The sequence below is a fragment of the Leuciscus leuciscus genome, assembly GCF_965113295.1.
Source record: "Leuciscus leuciscus genome assembly, chromosome: 1".
NCBI classification, from domain to species: Eukaryota; Metazoa; Chordata; class Actinopteri; order Cypriniformes; family Leuciscidae; genus Leuciscus; species Leuciscus leuciscus.
Genome location: NC_138725.1, coordinates 52,799,366 through 52,818,831, shown reverse-complemented (window position 1 = coordinate 52,818,831; position 19,466 = coordinate 52,799,366). Strand labels below are relative to the sequence as shown.

Sequence of the window (19,466 nt, the reverse complement as noted above, 5' to 3'; positions counted from 1 at the left end):
AATGTCTTTCTTTGATTCTTCTACATTCTCTGCTGTACTGAACCCCTCTTTTTAGTACTTTACACTCTTTATCTCTAAGCTTTGAAGACAATCTTTAAAGTTTTTATGTAAACCATGGCACGAGGAGACCGCACAATCTTTGCAGTCATTAAGTGAAACATAATGTACAGTAACTTGAACACACGAGCATGCATTCCAGTAAACCCAGTACACAGCAATAATCACACATAAAACACAGGGTTAGGAAAAGTGTGTCAGTGTGTGTCCGTTCCCTACATAACAGCCCAATAAGCACTGCCCACATCAGCACAGGACTCAGTGGTCCCCTGTAAATAGGTCACTAACTGCTTGTGTGGAGACGTTACAAAATAGTAAATCATGCAGATGATGTCATCAACCTTTTCATTGGCTGATGAGGATGAGTGAAAGCTTTTTGTGATGTCAACTAGTGCAACTTTTTCAGTTTTGGTGTGCATACATCTTTTTAAATGGAACTTTAACTGGAATGACAAAGTTAATGCAACACATTTAATGAAATTAAATCTGTAAGGCCCATAAAACCATCAAATGTCAAGACTGTTTAAACCTTCAGATAAGGTTTTGTCAAGCTTTCATCGGTTTTTGTCTTGACAGACTTTCCTTTTCTAGTTTAAAATGACTTCACTCAATTTAGTCATTAACATGTTACATTGCTGTTACATTAAATTCTTTGAATTTTAATTCAATGAACTCTACAAAGACAAACAATTAAAAAACAGAGCAGAATTCTGATTGCAAGATAGATTGAGAGATCTAGAGGCTTATATTTAATACATTTATATATACACATTTCTTTACCTCAGATATTTACCTCAGATATGCTCAAATTGTTCGATACATTTTTATGCTGCTGATGACACTGTTATTTACACCACTAATTCTGATTTGTGACAAATTCAGAATTCTTTACAATCTGATTTTAATTTGGTTCAAAAATGGTTTCATAACAATATGCTTATAATGATTAAAAGGAAATCTTGTTGTATTATGTTTGGGACAAGTTGTCATTCCTATCCTTCTGATTTGAATATTATTTTTGATGATGGCTTATCTCTTGATAATGTTGATTCATTTAAATATCTTGGCCTTTGGATTGATCCTGAACTTACTTTTAAGCCCCATATTGATTATATTGTTAATAGAGCATATTAATGTTTCTGTTTACTTTATCGCTCAATCAATTGTTTTACATTTCAAGTCAGGAAAATAATTGTTTCTCAGTTAATATTACCTCTTATTGATTATGCTGATATTGTTTATCAAAATACCCATGATATTTATCTTAAGCCTCTTAATTATGTTTACAATTCTTTGTGCAGATTTGTGTTAAGGTGTCCATATCGTACTCATCATTGTCATATGTATGAATTGCTTAATTGGTTGCATCCTAAATCTAAAAGACAATTCCATTGGCTTCTGTTTATTTTTATTTCAGTGAAGTCGGACGTAGGTCATTTCAATATAAAGCCCCTTTTGACTGGAATAATCAAACTGTTTCTCTGAGATCTACTACCTACCTTAATCGCTTTAGGCTATCTTTATTTTCTTATCTTAAAATAACTTGTTCATGTTTTTGATTTTTCTTCAACTTTTTTAGAGAATTCAAGGATTTTCAGTTATTAACTGGTCTTATGTTGATGTTACTGATGTATGATGTTGAGTTTTTGTATTTCAACTGTGGTTTGTGGGTGTGGGGGACAGGTCGAGCATTTCTTTTGTTTTGTATTTTTGTAAAGTTGTTGTGTTTTGTGTTATATTATTCTGTTTGTGTTTCTAGGACCCCCTTGAAAATGAGATGTTACATCTCAAGGGGCTATTCTTTCAATAAATTCTAATTCAAATTTCAAGCTATCATTCAAATGAATGGGTTCAGTAAGTTTTTTAAGTTTTTTATGTATTATTTTATTCCTCAGGGATGCATTACATTTACCAAAAGAGAGTAAAGAATTTTACATTGTTACAGAATATTCCGTTCTTTTGAACATTCTATTTATCAAAGATAAAAAAATTTATCAGGTTTATACAAAAATATTAAGAACAACTGTATTCATTATTTCAAGTAATGCCTCTAGAGCAGCAAATCATATTAGAATGATTTCTGAAGGATCATGTTACACTTGAAGACTGGCGTAACGATGCTGAAAATTCGGCTTTGCCAAAACAGGAATACATTTAAAACATATTCAAGTAGACAACTGTTACTCTAAATTGTAATAAAATTTCACAATACTACTGCATGTTTTACTGTATTTACTGTATTCAAATTGATTCAGCCAAAAGAGCATAAGAGACTTTAAAAAAACTGTATCAAATCTTACTGACTGCAAACTTTCGAACAGTGGTGTATGTATGTATCATATTATAACATAGGATAACTGCAATTAATTTGATTATTGGTATATTGCACACACAATTTTGTTAGAATATAAATTATTCTAATTGTAACATGATTGACAGCCCTAATTTTCACGTTACTGAGGTTTCTACAATCACTTGTTTTTTTTTACAACATGTGTATAGCAACAGTACCATAAATAAATCATAGGGTATAAATAAATCAAATGGCAAAATCAATAGGCCTCACTAAGGAAACAGAAACAAAAGGAACAAATGACTGAATCGGACAATACATTTGCATGAAAATGTGTATGAAATACGTTGCTGTGCTGTCAAGTGCTTTTTCAAATTACCTGCGTGACTTGAGTGACCTTTTCTGAGACGTTCTGTGTGCGATCTTTAATCTTGCTGGGTGCTATGATCTCGATCTCAGTGGGGGAAGGTGGTCTGAGGCGGTCTGAGCCGAAAGATATCGTCACCTGAGGGATGTGGCCAATGGCACGGTGCCGCATCAAATCAGAGTCTGAGGTGGAGTTTAAGTTACTGGGCTTCAGATCTGAGAAAGAAATATCACCCTCTGATCAGTTTTCATCACAGTAGTCAAAAACAATTGATTAAAAACAATGTCATGCCACGTGACTTGTACTACCATCCTGTATGCATCTGCCAATTGCATTGCCGGTTATGTCACTGTTTGAGTATGCAATAATGAAAATGTGTTATTATAAACCTATGAGTCATTTGGACACCTATACAGAGACAGAATAAAAACTTTAGAGCTCGCGCACACACACACATGCAGAGCGCCAGACGCATCAGGGGTGGCTGAGGGTAATCACAGTCGCACAAAAGCATTGATTAGGACTACAGCTACAGAAATAGGTCTGTCAGGCCGCCACATGTGCCCATCTCAGCAGGGAACCAACTAGTCTTATTCTGGACTTCCAGAGACTTAAATGGAACAATTTAACATATTCGAATGGGCCGCTTTGTTATGCTCATTATGCTTTGTGCTGCTTTTTGGAGTTGTTCCATTAAGTCCATTAGAAAACCATTCAAGCTCATTTTGATCAAAAGCTACTTCTATATTAAGCTAATTGGTTTTGATCAGACTTATTATGTAGTCAAGAATACATTCAAATATAATGCTTAATTTCCATCAAAAGCATATCCTGTACTCTGTCAATGGTTCACCTGTTTAATGCTAATGGAAAAGATTCATCACATCTATGAGACGAAAGAGCTGTTCAAACAAGGCCGCGTGCAGCAATAGGCTGACTGACGAGCCCCGCTCATGTCTGACATGAATTATCAGACATATGACATATGATTTAAAAAGGAAGTGACACTGCTCAGCAAGTCAACGTCTGAAAGAACAACAAAAAAAGAACCAAACTTCTCTCACACTTCTTTTGTCATAAATACTATTTAAAGCCAGTGAAACTGCAGTCTAAAGCCTGGAACACACCAAGCCGACGGTCGGCCGTCGGGCAGTTTCCGTGCGTCGGCCGACTAAATCTTCTCAGTGTGTTCAGCACCGTCGGCTGAAATTGGTCCTCGTCGGCTTTGTAACAGCCGATTCGACATGTTGAATCGGCGTCGGGCCGTCGGTGAAAGAGGGAACTCTGATTGGCTGTTCAGCTTAGTGACCGAGTCAGTGCACGAGAATAATAGCAAAATAGCGAGCAAAGTCAAAACGGTACAGATAGAAGGCTGTTCTAATGATATGTCATCTTATCTGAGTGTTCCTTGGCGAATATTTCAATATTAACACGAGAGGAGTGGAATAAAGACAGTGTTTAGCAGGATTGATATTCAAAACGGTAAGCACGCACTGCTTTGTTTACGGTTTGTGTAACTGCAGCCGGCAGCGCCGGTTTCCCTTTTTGAATGACGAATATAGACGAATATATCTACAGAAATAGACAGCTGTCTAATTTACACGCAGGTGCAGAACGCGCATTCCAGCTAACAGTCGGCAGTAGTTCTCTCGGTGTGTTCAAGTGCAGCTTTTTACCCCGACGCGAGGCGACAACACAGTCGGCTTTCATCAGCGCTAGTTCGTCGGCGTCGGCTTGGTGTGTTCCAGGCTTAAGGATAAAGACAATAATGTTTACGACTTTGCCATTTTCTCCACAGTAAAAGCCTGTTATAGGAAACAGTTTGGTGTTGGTAAACATACTGACACAGTGGCTTCGGAGGACTAAATATTTTGCACCCTATCGGAAAGTTTATTATGGAAGCTGGTTTCCATCACTGAGGAATTTATTTGAAATATAAATATTTTGTAACATTATAAATGTCTTCAATGTCACTTTTGATCAATATAATGCATTCTTGCTAAAAAAAAAAAAAAAAACTTAAAAAAAAAAAAAAAAACCTATCAACCCCTAACTTTTGAACAATACTGTATACAAAAGTGGATTAATGTCCTAAACATTTTTCTGAGACTTTACTTGTAATAAACATCTTCTGCCTAAAAAAAAAGATTCAAAATATTAAGCCCTTACTTTATAATAGATTTCTATTAGAGAAAATTTGCTTTTTGTTTTTATCATAGCATCATCATTGCTTGTGGACAAACTAAGAGAATATTTTGTTGGATTCTGTGTTTGTTCCTTTTGATGGATTTTTTTCTTTCACAATTACATTTTTTTTGTGAATTATGGTGAATAATGTTTATCAAATGAAATGGGTTCTCCTTGGTCGTTTTTAGTAAAAGTGAGAGATTTTAGAAACATCCATGAGAATATATAATAATGACTATTACTTGTTAAGCACAAAATGATTAACTGTGATATGAGATGTTATCTTTATTTGTTCAATCAACCGAATAACCACACAGAGACACGATGCTGTGTGGATTCTTGCCTTGATGTCTTTCCACCTTCACATACTATCTGATGAGTTCGAAATAATAAAGTTTTGCACACAGTAATGTTTCTGACAGTACTAAGAACTAGATGATAGCAAACACAAACACTCATACCGCTCCACTGGTCCCTCATGCCATCGATGTCATGCAGTGAGGACGCCCGACGCAGGCTGCATACGCTCTCTCTGGAGTGGCTGTGTTTGAGAAGGGGTCCGCCGGGCTCTAGCCGGTCCGAGGGCCGTGAGAGTGGGGATGAGAGGCTACATGAGGAGGGGGTCTGCTGAATCAAGGCCTGGGTCTCTGAATTTAAGCAGCTGCCTGGAGACATCTGGAGGTCTTTCAGGGCCACCTCCTCATGAGAGGGCTGCAGGACACACGGAAGGGAGCTGTAGATCACATGTCTGTGTGAATATGAACTTATGAATTGTATGTGCACGGATGTACCTGTAGGTAGTCCACCACCACTCCTTCAAAGTGGTCCTGAGGGAGGGACGGCTGCCGTTTGACACGGAGAGAGGGCATTCTAAGCATCATCTTGCGTCTCTGACCTGATACAGAAACACAAGTTTAAATAATCAAAGAGGAAAATATTTTTGCTCAAAGCTCAGAGGACATGACTGGTGAGAAACGAGTTCTAGTCTTTCTGGTTCTGAAGTCTGGTAGGTCCTTTTAGTAACGTCTGACGGGCACAGCGTGTGATAATGATGAGATCTCTTTTAAAACCTGTGAAGCAGGAGAAGAACCCATTTTCTCTCATTTAAATACATTGCTGTCTAGGAGAAACTAGATATTAAGATATTAAAGAGATTTCTTGTGATTTTTATATAAGGCATGGAACTGAGGAAATATGTTAGATAACTAAATATAATATAATTATAATAATGTTTAAAAACATCATACATTATATACTATAACTTTAAATATTTGTTTCATTAATGATAACAATAATACAAATATTTAAAATAATAATAATATTAATACAATTATTTTGATTTTATTTGTCAACATAATATAATTAAATATAATGATAAAAAATGTACTTATTTTAACTTAAAGCAATTTAATTTATGTCAACTAAATATCTCATATAGTGTCTAATATAAAAGGTAAATGCAACACTGAACAGAAATGATGGGGCATGCATACACACACTTCTCATATACATGAACACTGACACCAACTTTATCAAATGCTGCCTCTGGCTACACCTACACACCAACCGTCACACCAAGCACAGCAGTCAATGTGTTTTCCTTATAAGGCTGTTACAGAAAGGGCCAGAATCTCAGTACACACAGAGAAAGGGGGGACACACACCTGCCTGTAGCCAGCTGTGTGCCATCCGCTGTTTGATGCCACCTTTTTTCATAGATGGGTCTAAAAGCTCCTGGAAGTTTAGGATGAACATGATTACGACTGCTTCCTCATTCTTTACTGGAACGACATCAACTAAACATGGCCTACACGCCCCTGAAAGGCAGAGAGAGAGAGACAGGAGAGAAAGAGAATTAATGTAGTTAACAGGGATGTCAGTTAGCAGAGATGTTTGAGTACAAAATACAGCAGAAATTTAGTTTAGTTTTTATGAAGAGCTGTTATAAATACCAGTGTGAGGGCTGTGAGTAGTCCAAACACACTCACACTTACACAAAAACACAATAAGACACCCACACACAGGTGCTGCCGTTCAGGGGGTCTGACTTTGAGTAAACATAAATCTAAGAAAACAAATAGGGGAGACCGTGGAGTGCTGTAACACATTCTTTCAGTGTCTGTGTAATTTTTTCAATATGTCTTAAAACTTTGATATAATGTAACTTGGCATATTTATTGACTATGAATTAAAATGTTTAAAGTGAAAAAAGGGGGGGGGTTATTTCATTTTAAACATTTTAATTCAATGTAATAAACATACAGGAAGTATTTTAATTCAAAACAGCAAATAAAATAAAAAAGGAATACATAAAGCATAGGCTAACAACTCTAAAACTAGTTTGTAACGAATGTGACCTGTGCTGGCAAAATGAGTCAGAATGGGCAAATTTTCTAAATTAGTTCTTGTTATTTTCACATTCTCCATTAAAAAACCTTCAAGATGATGTACGATGGAATCGGACAAGGAATTAATGAGCTAGTTTGAAGTCAACAAAGTCAATTTTGAGAAAAATCTAGTTACAATTTTCTGAAAGTTCCAAAACAAAATCACCTAGCAACCATACCTTAAAATCCCTGGTAATAACACCAAATTTGGCAAACACCAAGTCAAAATCTATATCTATATGTTCAACTTTATTGAAAATATTTATATAAAGCATATTTAACATTGTTACCTAACTGATTTTTCAGCTTAGCAGTCAGTTTGAGTCACTGGTTAAGGGCTACCCATGTAGCAATCCATGTAGCAAAATTATGCAACAAAATATCAATAATAACAATAAATAACAAATTGCAAAGCTTATTGCGACTGGTTAGCAACAAGCTGGTTTTGTTTACATCAGCATGGGTTTGAAAATCCGATTTCATTGGTTCAGACTTTGAGAATTTGCTATGAATATTCACAAAGTTGGAATGCTGAGCTTCACTACGATCCCAAACTTGTGTTGAGCGCCAGTCGCCAAGAAGCGAGCAGGCAATTTTTGGGAGATACCCTTGGGAGATATCATTACGAAGCATGGCATTAGTTTTCACTGTTATGCTGATGATACTCAGCTCAGTTAGGAACCTGGGTGTGCTCTATGATACCAATCTATTTTGAAAGCTACATTTCTAGTATCTGTCAAACCACATTCTTACATCTTAAAAATATATCTAAATTACAACATATGCTCTCAATGTCAAATGCAGAAAAGTTAATTCATGCATTCATGACCCCAAGGTTGCCCTGAATTCCAGCTGGTCCAAAACGCAGAAGCTAGAGTTCTTACTAGAACAAGGACGTATGACCATATTAGCCCGGTTCTGTCAACACTGGATTGGCTCCCTATTAAACATCGCATTGCATACATTTTATAATCTTGCTGATTACTTATAAAGCCCTGAATGGTTTAGCTCCTCAGTACTTGAGCGAGCTTTTAACGCATTATTGTCCTTCATGCTCATTGCGGTCTCAAATCTTTGGCCAGTGGATAATACCTAGAATATGTAACGACTGACACAAATCAGTAACAAGTATTTGTTATATAGAACAAATAAACATAACCCCTCACCAACCACAAAACAATGAGCCAAGGAGCCATAGGAAAGGAAAGACACATCAAGCAGACTCTTCTGCATTAATTTATAGACAAAGTGTTCTATAAATGAACGTGCATCCCCAGGACATTGTGTGTATGATTATTATTATTATGTCTTATATAGTGTCTCTTGCATTTGTATTTATTTCATGCATGCTTTATGAGAGAACTACTAGTTAATGTAACCCCACCTATATGGTCATTTTTCAATGCTCAATAACCATGCTCCATAAGGGTCATAAACACCATAAACCTGGTGTGGGTCACTCCACCTTTCTCATTGGTCAACCAACCCTGAGAGTTCCCTATTTCTGCTGGTCGCTGTGCGTGTGCGGTGTGACCATGCGGTCGCGGGCCATCATGTGCAACTTCCTCGACCGTGATGGAGTCGAACTAACCGTGCAAGTTCATCATATCTTCTTCATTCAACGCAGAAGAAATCGATTGCAATTTCAACACCATCAACTCACGGAAACCTCAAATCAGGAACTTTACGAAACTGCTTCAACTACAACGACAATGCGAGTATCGTACAATTAACTGACTAAACAGAGGTTTAGTAATAAGCTGTTAACACTTCTACAAGGTTTTGAAAATAATAAGATGATGGTTCTTTTCATAGTTTAATTAATCTTTTCCATAGCTTCATTTCCTGTTTCCGGTTTCATTCTGTCACTTACAATTTCACCCATGTATGTTTTACCCATAGACTCTGTTAATCCCGGACACCATTTCCCAGAACCCACTGCTCATTATTAGTTTACTGGTTTCAGCTGTGTCTTGTTAATCATATCATTACCCTATTTAAAAGCCTTTTGCCTTAATTCAGTATGACTATGAGGTCTTGTTTATTAAACTTAAGTTTATCTCTGTCTGAGTCTTAGAGTCCTTGTTCCTGTCTGCACTTCGTGAATTGTATTTGTGTTCGGACCGATTACATGTGCTTGACCCTCTGCCTGGTATAAGACCTTGGATTATATTTGTCATTAAATTGTGTTTGGATTCTCACTCTCTCTGCTGTCTGCTGTCTTACCACAACCACCAGATCATAACAGTTGTGTTCGTGTATTGTAGTTAATAAAACTTGTGCACAATACATTCTCTGCTTGCCGCAAAGTTTAACGATTTCTGGTCTTGTTACATGCTGGGCCATGAAAAATGTATTTCTCAGACATTAATGAATGATCAAAATTGTTCACTGGATGAACTGATTAATTGATTGTAATATTAATTTAGCTAAATCAAGCTAATCAGATTAACTGATTCAAATATTCATAAGTTATGATTAATTATACATTTTTCCTCTTTGAGCTAATTTGTTACAAATATCAAAACCGTATATAACATCCTAGCCTTGTTCGGGAGGCATGCAGACACACTCTGTCAGTTTAAATCTAGATTAAACCTAGTATTCACATAATGCACTATCACACTTCTATAATTCCAATGCTAAAGGATTATTAGGCTGCATAAATTAGGTCAACCAGAACCAGGGACACTTCTCATAACATCTGATGTACTTGCCATAATGGCATGTACGTTTATATTATTCTTCCTGTTTCAACCTTATCCCGAAGTTACCGTAGTCAGCCAGATCTGGTCTTTTTTCAGATGGTAGACCTGCACATAGATGAGCTGAATGTCTTCAGAGACCACAACACAAAGAATTAGAGAAAGGCCACCTATTAAGACCATCTGCACAGATCCTCAGCAAAGACTACAAGAACCAGACATGTCTGAATGCCAGCATGATGTGTCCCTAATCTTCAAGTAGAAGGTATATCAATACCTGATATCAATTCTCAATATGACTTGTGATGCAGCCTGGAATCATAATCACACCATGCTTTTTCATTTGGCCAGTGGATAACTGGTCCCTCGATTGAGCCTGGGTTCTCCCAAGGTTTTTTTCTCCATTCTGTCATCTGATGGAGTTCGGGTTCCTTGTCACTGTCGTCTCTGGCTTGCTTAATTGGGGACACTTAATATTCAGCAATATTATTGATTTGACTGCACAGATACTGAGCTGGATGATGACATCAGTGTTTTCTCCAGAGCAGCTTTATAGCTGAATTGAACTTGTTTCATAATTGATGAACTTTACACAGTTATTGAACAAAACTGAATCAACACTGAACTAATTTCAACAGAATAATGACCATTTACTATCTTTTTAGAGCTGCTTTACAGCAGAATTGAAGTCTATTTACATCATTGAATCATTATTTTCCTGTTTATCACTGTAAAGCTGCTTTGTAACAATCTGTTTTGTATACAGTTCTACAGTATATAAATAAAGGTGACTTTACTTAAAATAGAAAACAGTTATTTTACAATCAAATAAATAAGGCCTTGGTGGGCATCAGAGACTTCCTTCAAAAATATTACTGACCCCAAACTTTTAACCAGTAATGTAGATAAAAAAAACTTGTGTGGATGTTTTATCTCAAATTAAAGACAATCTGCTAATTCAGATGACACCAGTTCTGTCCTTTAACATCCACATCCAGTTCATGTATAAGTGATTTCACCCCTGGGGATCATTTCTAATTGGTGAAACATCCTGGTCTCCAAAACTCTCAGACAAACACACAGATGCACTGAGAACATTTAGAGGTCACTTATATTTTGGTTATGAGGCTTTCAGAGAAATCAAAGCATCATGAGTTGTACTTTTAACCGAGACAGCAAACTTATAAAGGAGATAAACGAGAGTGAAAAAAGGTATGAGAACACAGTGCAGAGAGGGAGAGTCACAGGAATGAGAAGGGAGTGATGGCAAGGAGGACAGAAAAACCAAAGAAAGAACAGCATGATTAAAGTCAGCCAGACCCCCCTCAGCTCTTGACTAAAGCAGGCCATCAACCACTCTAAATATAGACCCTGCCCTCACACACACACACACACACACACACACACAAAAAGGTGCTGTTCAGTCTCCAACTCAACTGTGACACAGATCGAGATGCTGTATCCACTAAAATATGTGATGGATAAAAAGAACAGAGGGGCGGCGGCACGTGTGAGCGTGTGCATGTCAGCCTATGCGTGCATCTGAGCTCAGTGCATTAGTTTAGTGATATGGTGTGAGTCTCTGGAGTCCTGTTGTCATGGTAATGTTATCAGTGCACTGCTTCCCGGCCGAAGGAACACCTGTCTACTTTCTAGCTGAGGTACAATGAATGCACACATGCACAAACACTGGCTTAACGACATTCAGAGAGCCAATTACTCAATTCATTTGTTCCTGTCTGAGGAGACTAAAGACATAAAAAGAGCCTGAGGGATTGATGGCTCTGTTAGACACACAGGCCCTCAGCTGGTCTCTGTATTAAGCAAGTCCACCAAAGAACGATAACTATAACAATAACAGTAAATATATAGTTCTAAAAATAGACAGCCAATCAGAATCTATCCTGCTTTAAGAGCTCAAGCATTTAAAGTGGTCGCCGACAGAACTGCAGCGCATGCTTAGAACAAACAGAACAATATCATCCACTGGAATCATTATAGTTATCGTTCTTGGTGTGAACAGGCCTTTACTCTCCATGTTTGTGTGTGTGCTTAATGAAACAGATGGGGAATACAAATTTCATAAGTGTCCTAACTGAAACTGAAGACAAGTGTAACAGGAAGATTTGTGGATATGGTCACTCAGTGTGTTTACAGTGAAATGCTGGTGACGATTCAAAAGCTGCCAATAAAAAGCCTTTTTCCTAAGTTCCTTTGAGACAAGACAGTTCAGTCGGTGGTTATCTTACACTGTCCCTTACGCTCATCAAAGCTGCATTTATTTGATCACAAATACAGAAAAAAATAGAATTATTACAAATTAAAATAACAGTTTTCTATTTGTTCATGTATTTATTTATATATTTTCCGCTCCAGTCTTCATGATCCTTCAGAAATCATTCGAAAATGCTGATTTGATAATAATTTTAATGTTAATGTTAAATTTTTTTTGTGTGTGGAAACTGTGATAGATTTTTTTCTGCATCCTTTGATGAATAGAAAGCTCAAAAGAACAGCATTTGTTTGAAATAGAAATCTACTGTCACTTTTTCATCAATTTGATTGCATCCTTGATGAATAAAATTATTAATTTATTTTTTTAAATGTCTTACCAACCCCAAAATGTTTGTGTAGGTAAAAGGTTTACATGTACAGCTCCATTATACTTGAAAGGGGAAATCTTTAAAAGATTCAATTTCAATAATGTATTTAATATCAGCAATAAAATCTGACAAAAAATAATAATAATTGGACTAAAAACTATATATTTAATATTTGTAGGGTAGGCATGAACAAAACAATAGGTTCTACACTACCCATTAAATGTCAAGTTGACACCTGAATATTGATTTAATTTAAAATCATTTTAACTAACCAATAATATAGACAAATCTGTAATTGTCTAGATTGGCAATATGTTTAATCTGTCCTATTAAATCATTCCTTTTTTTTCTTTTTCTTTTTGTAAAATGCATAAATGCATTTATGACAAAGAACTGCACAGATGCAGATGTCATATCAATCTATCTGCTTCTGACGTCGGTGCTGCACCTGCTGCCGATTGAAGAACATGCTGAATAACACTGACTGAAAGACGGGGAGGAGCCGAAGCCTGCCGCTGTTTTCATTTGTGTTTTAAAGGGGACTGAGGCGAGCACGAATTTGTGTACAGATTAAGGAGTTAATTACAATATTTAAAAAGAGGGCCTAGTGACATCTCTGGTTCAGACAGTGTCGTCAGTATCTGGTGTTTCTGCATTAGTTGCGATAGTAATGATGTGAGCATCAGCACAATGCAAAAATACTTTCTCACACAAGCCATATTTTGGTATATAAGGAAATTGTGAGTGAAATCCTCGCTAAGCCCAGCATACCTTCCTTAGAGTAGTAAAGGATCTCCACCCTGCGCTCTTCTGACCCGAGCAGGGCCTGTGCCAGCTGTGCCAGGGCGCTCTTCATAGTGCCCGGCCCCACCAGGAACTGACACGTGCAGGACTGCTGCATGATCTCTGCCCGCGAGAAACCAAACATCTGACAGAAGCCCTCATTGCAGTAGATAATCCCACAGTTCTTCACCTGGGCGTTAGCAATCAGGAACTTACGATCTGGTCAGATAAGTGTTAAGAAAGAAAAATTTATTGACATGAACATTTCCACTGTTATCAGGAAAAAATATGATATATGACGTTTAAAAGTGCATTTAACACACACTGAACTTTTGTGGGACATGTTGTCACATTATAGGCCAATGGGGTAAGTTGTCACAATGGACAACTTATTATTATTCTAAATTATTACTATTATTACGATTCATTTACATTTAAAACAACTTGTCTCAACCTGACATGAAAAATTCATGAATTCACATTTTCTCATTATTAAAGGTATAGCGGAGGATGTTTTACTTCCTGGTGGGTAGTCTAAACTATTGGTCCTCCTAATTGTCAATCATTCTGGTGAATCAATCAAACTTTTCAAAAAGTGGAGAGGGCGGGTCTTATCTAAAATTTGGAAAGATCCTCCGCTATACCTTTAAGAAACAAACATTTTATCTAGATCAAGAGGGTTGTGAACGATGTATTTAAACTACATGTTTGAAAGCAACATGCAAAACAACTGTTAGAGAAATGAGAACTGAGGACTTTTATGTAACTGGACTTTCTTACTGAGAGTTAGCCTACGTTTTCTTCCCAGTGTCTTAACTAGTTCTTCTCCTCCTCAATACAGGATACAAATAGTTGGATTCAATTTTAAAAGTGTGAGATAATTAGTGAAAATGCTTCTAATTTTTACAATTATTAGTGACCTAAAAAAAAATTATTTGTAACTTTTAATTTTTAAATCAATATTGTTCAAAAAAATTTCAGGTTATCAAAAAAAATCAAATACATATCCACACTTTGATTATAGGGATGCTTTTGAAGTGATTATCATATTGTCTGTATTATGTCTCTCTTTTCTCTTTCTCCTTCCTCAGCTTGTATAATACTACATTTTCTGTATTTCCGATGGCTGCTTTGATATAAACAGGAAATCTGCTGACAGATGCTATATTTGCAGCAAGAGCTGAATCACAGGTGGAGTCAGCTTCAACAGGTGAAGAGTAACACAGTTCATCTTAAGACGGTTAATTCATAATAATTCATTTATTCTCTCCTTTTAGCAAATTTAATTTCTATATATATATTCAAGGGTATTTTACCTGTGCCTCTAAGGACACACACTGCCTGCTTTTATCTCTGAAACTCAATGTTATTTCTCCATCTCTGAATGTTAATTGTGTTTGGTGACAGGAACTTTAGTGCCCCTCAGCATCAAACTCATTATCGCCTTTTTACTTCAGGAATAGAACACAACGCACTGAGATGGTTGCCTAGCAGCCGCAAAATGACACTTAGTCTTTACTGATAGTGAGTGAAAGGAGGAGCTGCAGGCTCACATTCACAATATCTACATGCACAGGCACACATATACATACTTGTATACTTAAAAGATGAAGTATGGGGATATAATTGTTGCATTATTCCAAATAAATAGTTTAAGATCCACAAATAAATGTAAACAGTTTCACAAAAATGTATAAAATTCACAAATTAATAAAGTGAGAAAAATATTTACAAATGTGTTTTATGTCACAAACACAACTCTGCCAGGCAATCATTTGTGAATCGTTTCCTGTGCATTTGTGATCATTTCCTGTGCATCTGTGAATCATTTCCTGTGCATTTGTGGAAGGCTGCAAGTATTTGTGAAACGCTTTCTGTGCATTTGTGAATCGCTTCTTCTGCATTTGTAGATCCCTGCACGCATTTGTGGATTTTGAAACACTTCTTGTGTCAAGACCTGCATACAAATCCACAAATAAGTGGACTCCACCCACCGTCTACTTAAGCCAATCAGATAACAGCCAAATTGCGCTGGCCAATCGTAGCATGTTTTCACTACAACCAATCACGTTTGGCTTTACACTCGGGGCGAGAACAGTTTCATTTTGCACCCCTGAAAGGAATTGTATTCTATGGGCGCTTCGTTCAAACTGAGCTGAAGTGCTGTATGTGTGGTAAAAACACCTTGCTTCCAAAAACTTATTAAGAGTTTAAGGCTTCTTTATATTTCCATCAGGAACATCCATCCTCTCTACAACGGATGCAAGCGGCGGGACAGAGCGCGTCAAAAGCAAATAGTACCCATTATATTATTTAAAGGGGTGGTTGATTATGATTTCACTTTTCTAACTTTAGTTAGTGTGTAATGTTGCTGTTTGAGCATAAACAACATCTGTAAAGTTACAACGCTCAAAGTTCAAAGCAAAGGAAGATAATTGCTTTTAAAGAAATCGTTTTTTAAGGACTACAACAAACGGCTGGTAGGGACTACACAAGCTTCCTCCTGGGTTAGTGACATCACTAACCCTAAAATTTACATAAACCCCACCCCTGTGGGGTATTTTGAGCTAAAACTTCACATACACACTCTGGGGACAACAGAGACTTGTTTTACATATTGTAAAAAGGGGCATATACCACCCCTTTAATCATACTGTTTACACTGGATGCGACGCAACACAACGATTAATTGACAGTAAAGGGATGCCCGCTCTACTTTACTACACAAACGATTCGCACATTCGCTTTGACGTGTCCAGTGTAGACAGGGGTAGATGATGTAAGACACGGCACAACACCAAGGCAGCAACATAGTGTAGGCGCAGATCCGGCCCACATCTGATTCCACAGGGCCCAGATGTGGACCGGATCTAGGTCGACACTATGTTGCTGCCTGGGCGGCTAATTATGCCTTTTAAAGCACAATCGTGGTGGCATGTATAGGATGTATAATACCAAATATGAGCCCAAATGACCATCAGCGATTTAAAAGTACGAGCCTCAGCATCACTGCAGCTGTACTGGGGTTTTGTGAGTGGATATTAATGCAAATAAAAATCTTGCAATGCTGATACATCTTAGCTTTTATTTTGGACGCTGCAAGTAACTTTTAAAATCAAAACTATTAAGTCTGATTCATATGAAATATTATTTGTGTGGTTAAGTGTTTTAACTGATATATAATGCATATCGCTTGTCTACTGGGAATGTCACTTTTAAATGCATGATATGATCTCTTTGGAATGCAACAACCTGTCACACATTTAAAAAGAACCCACCTATATCTTCTCTACAGACAAAGGGAATCATAATACATGCTTTTAACTTTTAAAATACTATTTTTAATGCTCTTTAGATTGTCAAATCCAAATCCATTATGAAGTTGAATCCAGTCATTCATTAGTCAGCTACTTATTGATGCTTTTCTGTTCTATCTTAAATAACGCGTTGTTCCCATAACAGATATGTAAAGCGCTGTTTCTCTGGCATTTTCAAAGGCATATAAAATATAATATTGTGGCTTGGCTTGATACACAGTCTAATGGTCTAACGAAATCCAAATTTTAAATATTTTTACTGTACCAATTTTACGGTACTTCCGATGTGAGCCAATGAATGATGAATGAATGAACAAAGTTATTTCAGGGCAAGACTGCCCTGATTTGTAAACAAATCAGGATTGGTTGGAGCAAGAGTGTGACTCAGCTCAATGGATTCTGATTGGCTTAATTAGATGGTGGGTGGAGTTAACTAATTTGTGGATTTGTATGCAGGTCTTGACTAGAAATGTCTCAAAATCCACAAATGCATTTGGGGACCTACAAATGCACAGGAAACGGTTCACAAATGAATGCCAAGCAAGCAGAGTTGTGTTTGTGACATAAAATACATTTGTAAAAAAAAAAATAAAAAAAAAATTCTCATTTTATTTATTTGTGATTTTTTTTTGTGTAGAGCTTATGAAACTCTTTACTTTCACCTGTATATATAAAAAAGAAAAACTTTTACTAAGATACCATGACCTTTTTTATTTTGACTTCTGGGGAAGAACCCTCATTAAGGGCCATGCTTTGGGTTTATCATGGGGTAAGACAAGATTTAGGGTAATTAGGGCATGGATAGAGATAAGGTTAGGATTTGGATCTCAAATTTCAAAGGGCTCTTCATAAAGATAAAACTAAAACTTAGTAAAGCTTGTAAACCTTCTGTTAAAAAATGCTTCTTCCTTTAGACTTTGAAACAGAGAGTTGAAGGATCAAACATGGATAGGACAAATTATGTGGTCAAATAGCCTACACACTGGAATTTGTTAACGGTAGGCTATATGAAAACTGATATTGTGCAAATTTCAATCCGTAGTTATGTGTAATGACACATTTGTCCAAAATCATGAAACATGATTGAATGAATAAAGCAGGTGCACGACATAAATAAACACGCGCGCACATACAGAGAAGAATGGAAAAATAAAGAGACAGATGGTAGTTTGCAATTTTCCATGTTAGTCGTTAGATTAGTTTTTCCACTGCATTTACATAAAGTAGATAAAATAAGCCGGGTTTGTTGAATTGCTCTCTCACCTGATGATCAACTGCCATGCAAATCAAATCTCAAACTGATACCAATGACTGACCTACACACTTCCAATGGCCGTTCGCTCTCTGACTGTCAGTTTCTCGCGAGTGCGTATACGACCCCAATTGCTAAACAAAAAATTACATTGCTATGACTACAATAGACTACAATAACACACTTCTGAGCAATAAAATATCTTCTTACCCAAAGAAAGAAAATAAAAAGTTTTTAAACTCACTTTGCCCGTCGAATTTCCGGATGATGGTGTCCAGATAAGTGTTCTGAAGAGCGACGTGTCCCCGGCGCACAGGCATTTTCACGCGTGGACAGATTCAAGAGCCCTCTTATTCTGGTTCTCTCTCTCTCTTTCAAGTACTACCGAGCAAGACAAAAGACGATAATCTAGAACTCGTACACATTGTACAAGAAACAAGTGTTTATAGCCCCAGCAATAAACAAAAAGGACACGTGAATGCTAATGAGATCCTCGCGAAAGTGAAAAGTCACCGAGTCTAAATGCAAAATAAAAGAAAGCCGGTTTGAATGAAAGCAAATGTCTTGCAGTTTTGGGACTCGACACTCTTGCGCCGTCAGATGAAATGTCGCTGCGTGCTGTGGTAACGCATGGATGTGCTCACTGAAACCAGACGAAACATATTCTGAAACAAAAATATAAGAACAACGCGAGACAGCAGAACTGACGCCCGACACCTCAGAGGCAGCCAGTCTGATGAAGCTCGTTGTGGAATAATGGTAGGTTGCCTTTACAGGGGAGGAAGTGGAACCAGCTGTCACTTTTGACAGAAGGCAGATGCGCGCTCATGCTCCTCTCTCTCTCTCTCTCTCTCTCTCTCTCTCTCTCTCTCTCTCTCTCTCTCTCTCCCTCTCTCAGAGAGCGTGCGTTTATCTAAGTTTGTCCTAGTGGGATGCAGTCCACCAACGAGCACAACATTTCCACTAAACACAATAGCAGTAGGCTACTTACTGTCGAACTAGCATTTAGCATACGATCATAAATGTTTGTGATAAAGTTTGTGTGGTTTTTTTCATCTTGATAAGTGATTTTTTTCTTTTTTTTTTTTCTTTTTTTTTTGGTGAATTTAAACCTTCCATGTCATGATGGGACAATTAAGTTAACATTTTGTCTGAAACTCAAATGTATTGATATTTTACTTTTATTTGATATAGGCTATATATATATCACAGCTGGGTCACACACACACACACACACACACACACACACACACACACACACACACACACACACACACACACACACACACACACACATATATATATGTGTGTGTGTGTGTGTGTGTGTGTGTGTGTGTGTGTGTGTGTGTGTGTGTGTGTGTGTGTGTGTGTGTGTGACCGAGGACCACAAAACCAGTAATAAGTTGCAAGGGTATATTTGTGGCAATAGCCAACAAAACATTGTATGGGTCAAAATTATCGATTTTTCTTTAATGCCCAAAATCATTAGGATATTAAGTAAAGATCATGATCCAT

The 19,466-nt window shown here is 37.0% G+C and overlaps 1 protein-coding gene across 2 annotated transcripts in view; it reads right to left on the bottom strand.

Moving 5' to 3' along the window:
• The window catches only part of kcnh6a (potassium voltage-gated channel, subfamily H (eag-related), member 6a), a 39,366-nt gene extending 20,613 nt beyond the window's left edge, over nt 1-18,753 (bottom strand). Inside the window, exons 1-6 of one of the 2 annotated variants that reach the window (XM_082142309.1) lie at nt 18,196-18,753; nt 13,371-13,601; nt 6,569-6,721; nt 5,696-5,799; nt 5,366-5,615; nt 2,730-2,932 (exon numbers count right to left, since the gene is read on the bottom strand). In XM_082142309.1, the coding sequence (XP_081998435.1) occupies nt 2,730-2,932; nt 5,366-5,615; nt 5,696-5,799; nt 6,569-6,721; nt 13,371-13,601; nt 18,196-18,271 (1,017 nt within the window). In that variant the 5' untranslated portion in view covers nt 18,272-18,753. The remainder of the gene's footprint in view (nt 1-2,729; nt 2,933-5,365; nt 5,616-5,695; nt 5,800-6,568; nt 6,722-13,370; nt 13,602-18,195) is intronic. The other variant, XM_082142308.1, reaches the window with a different exon arrangement.
• Nucleotides 18,754-19,466: the final 713 nt, after the last annotated feature.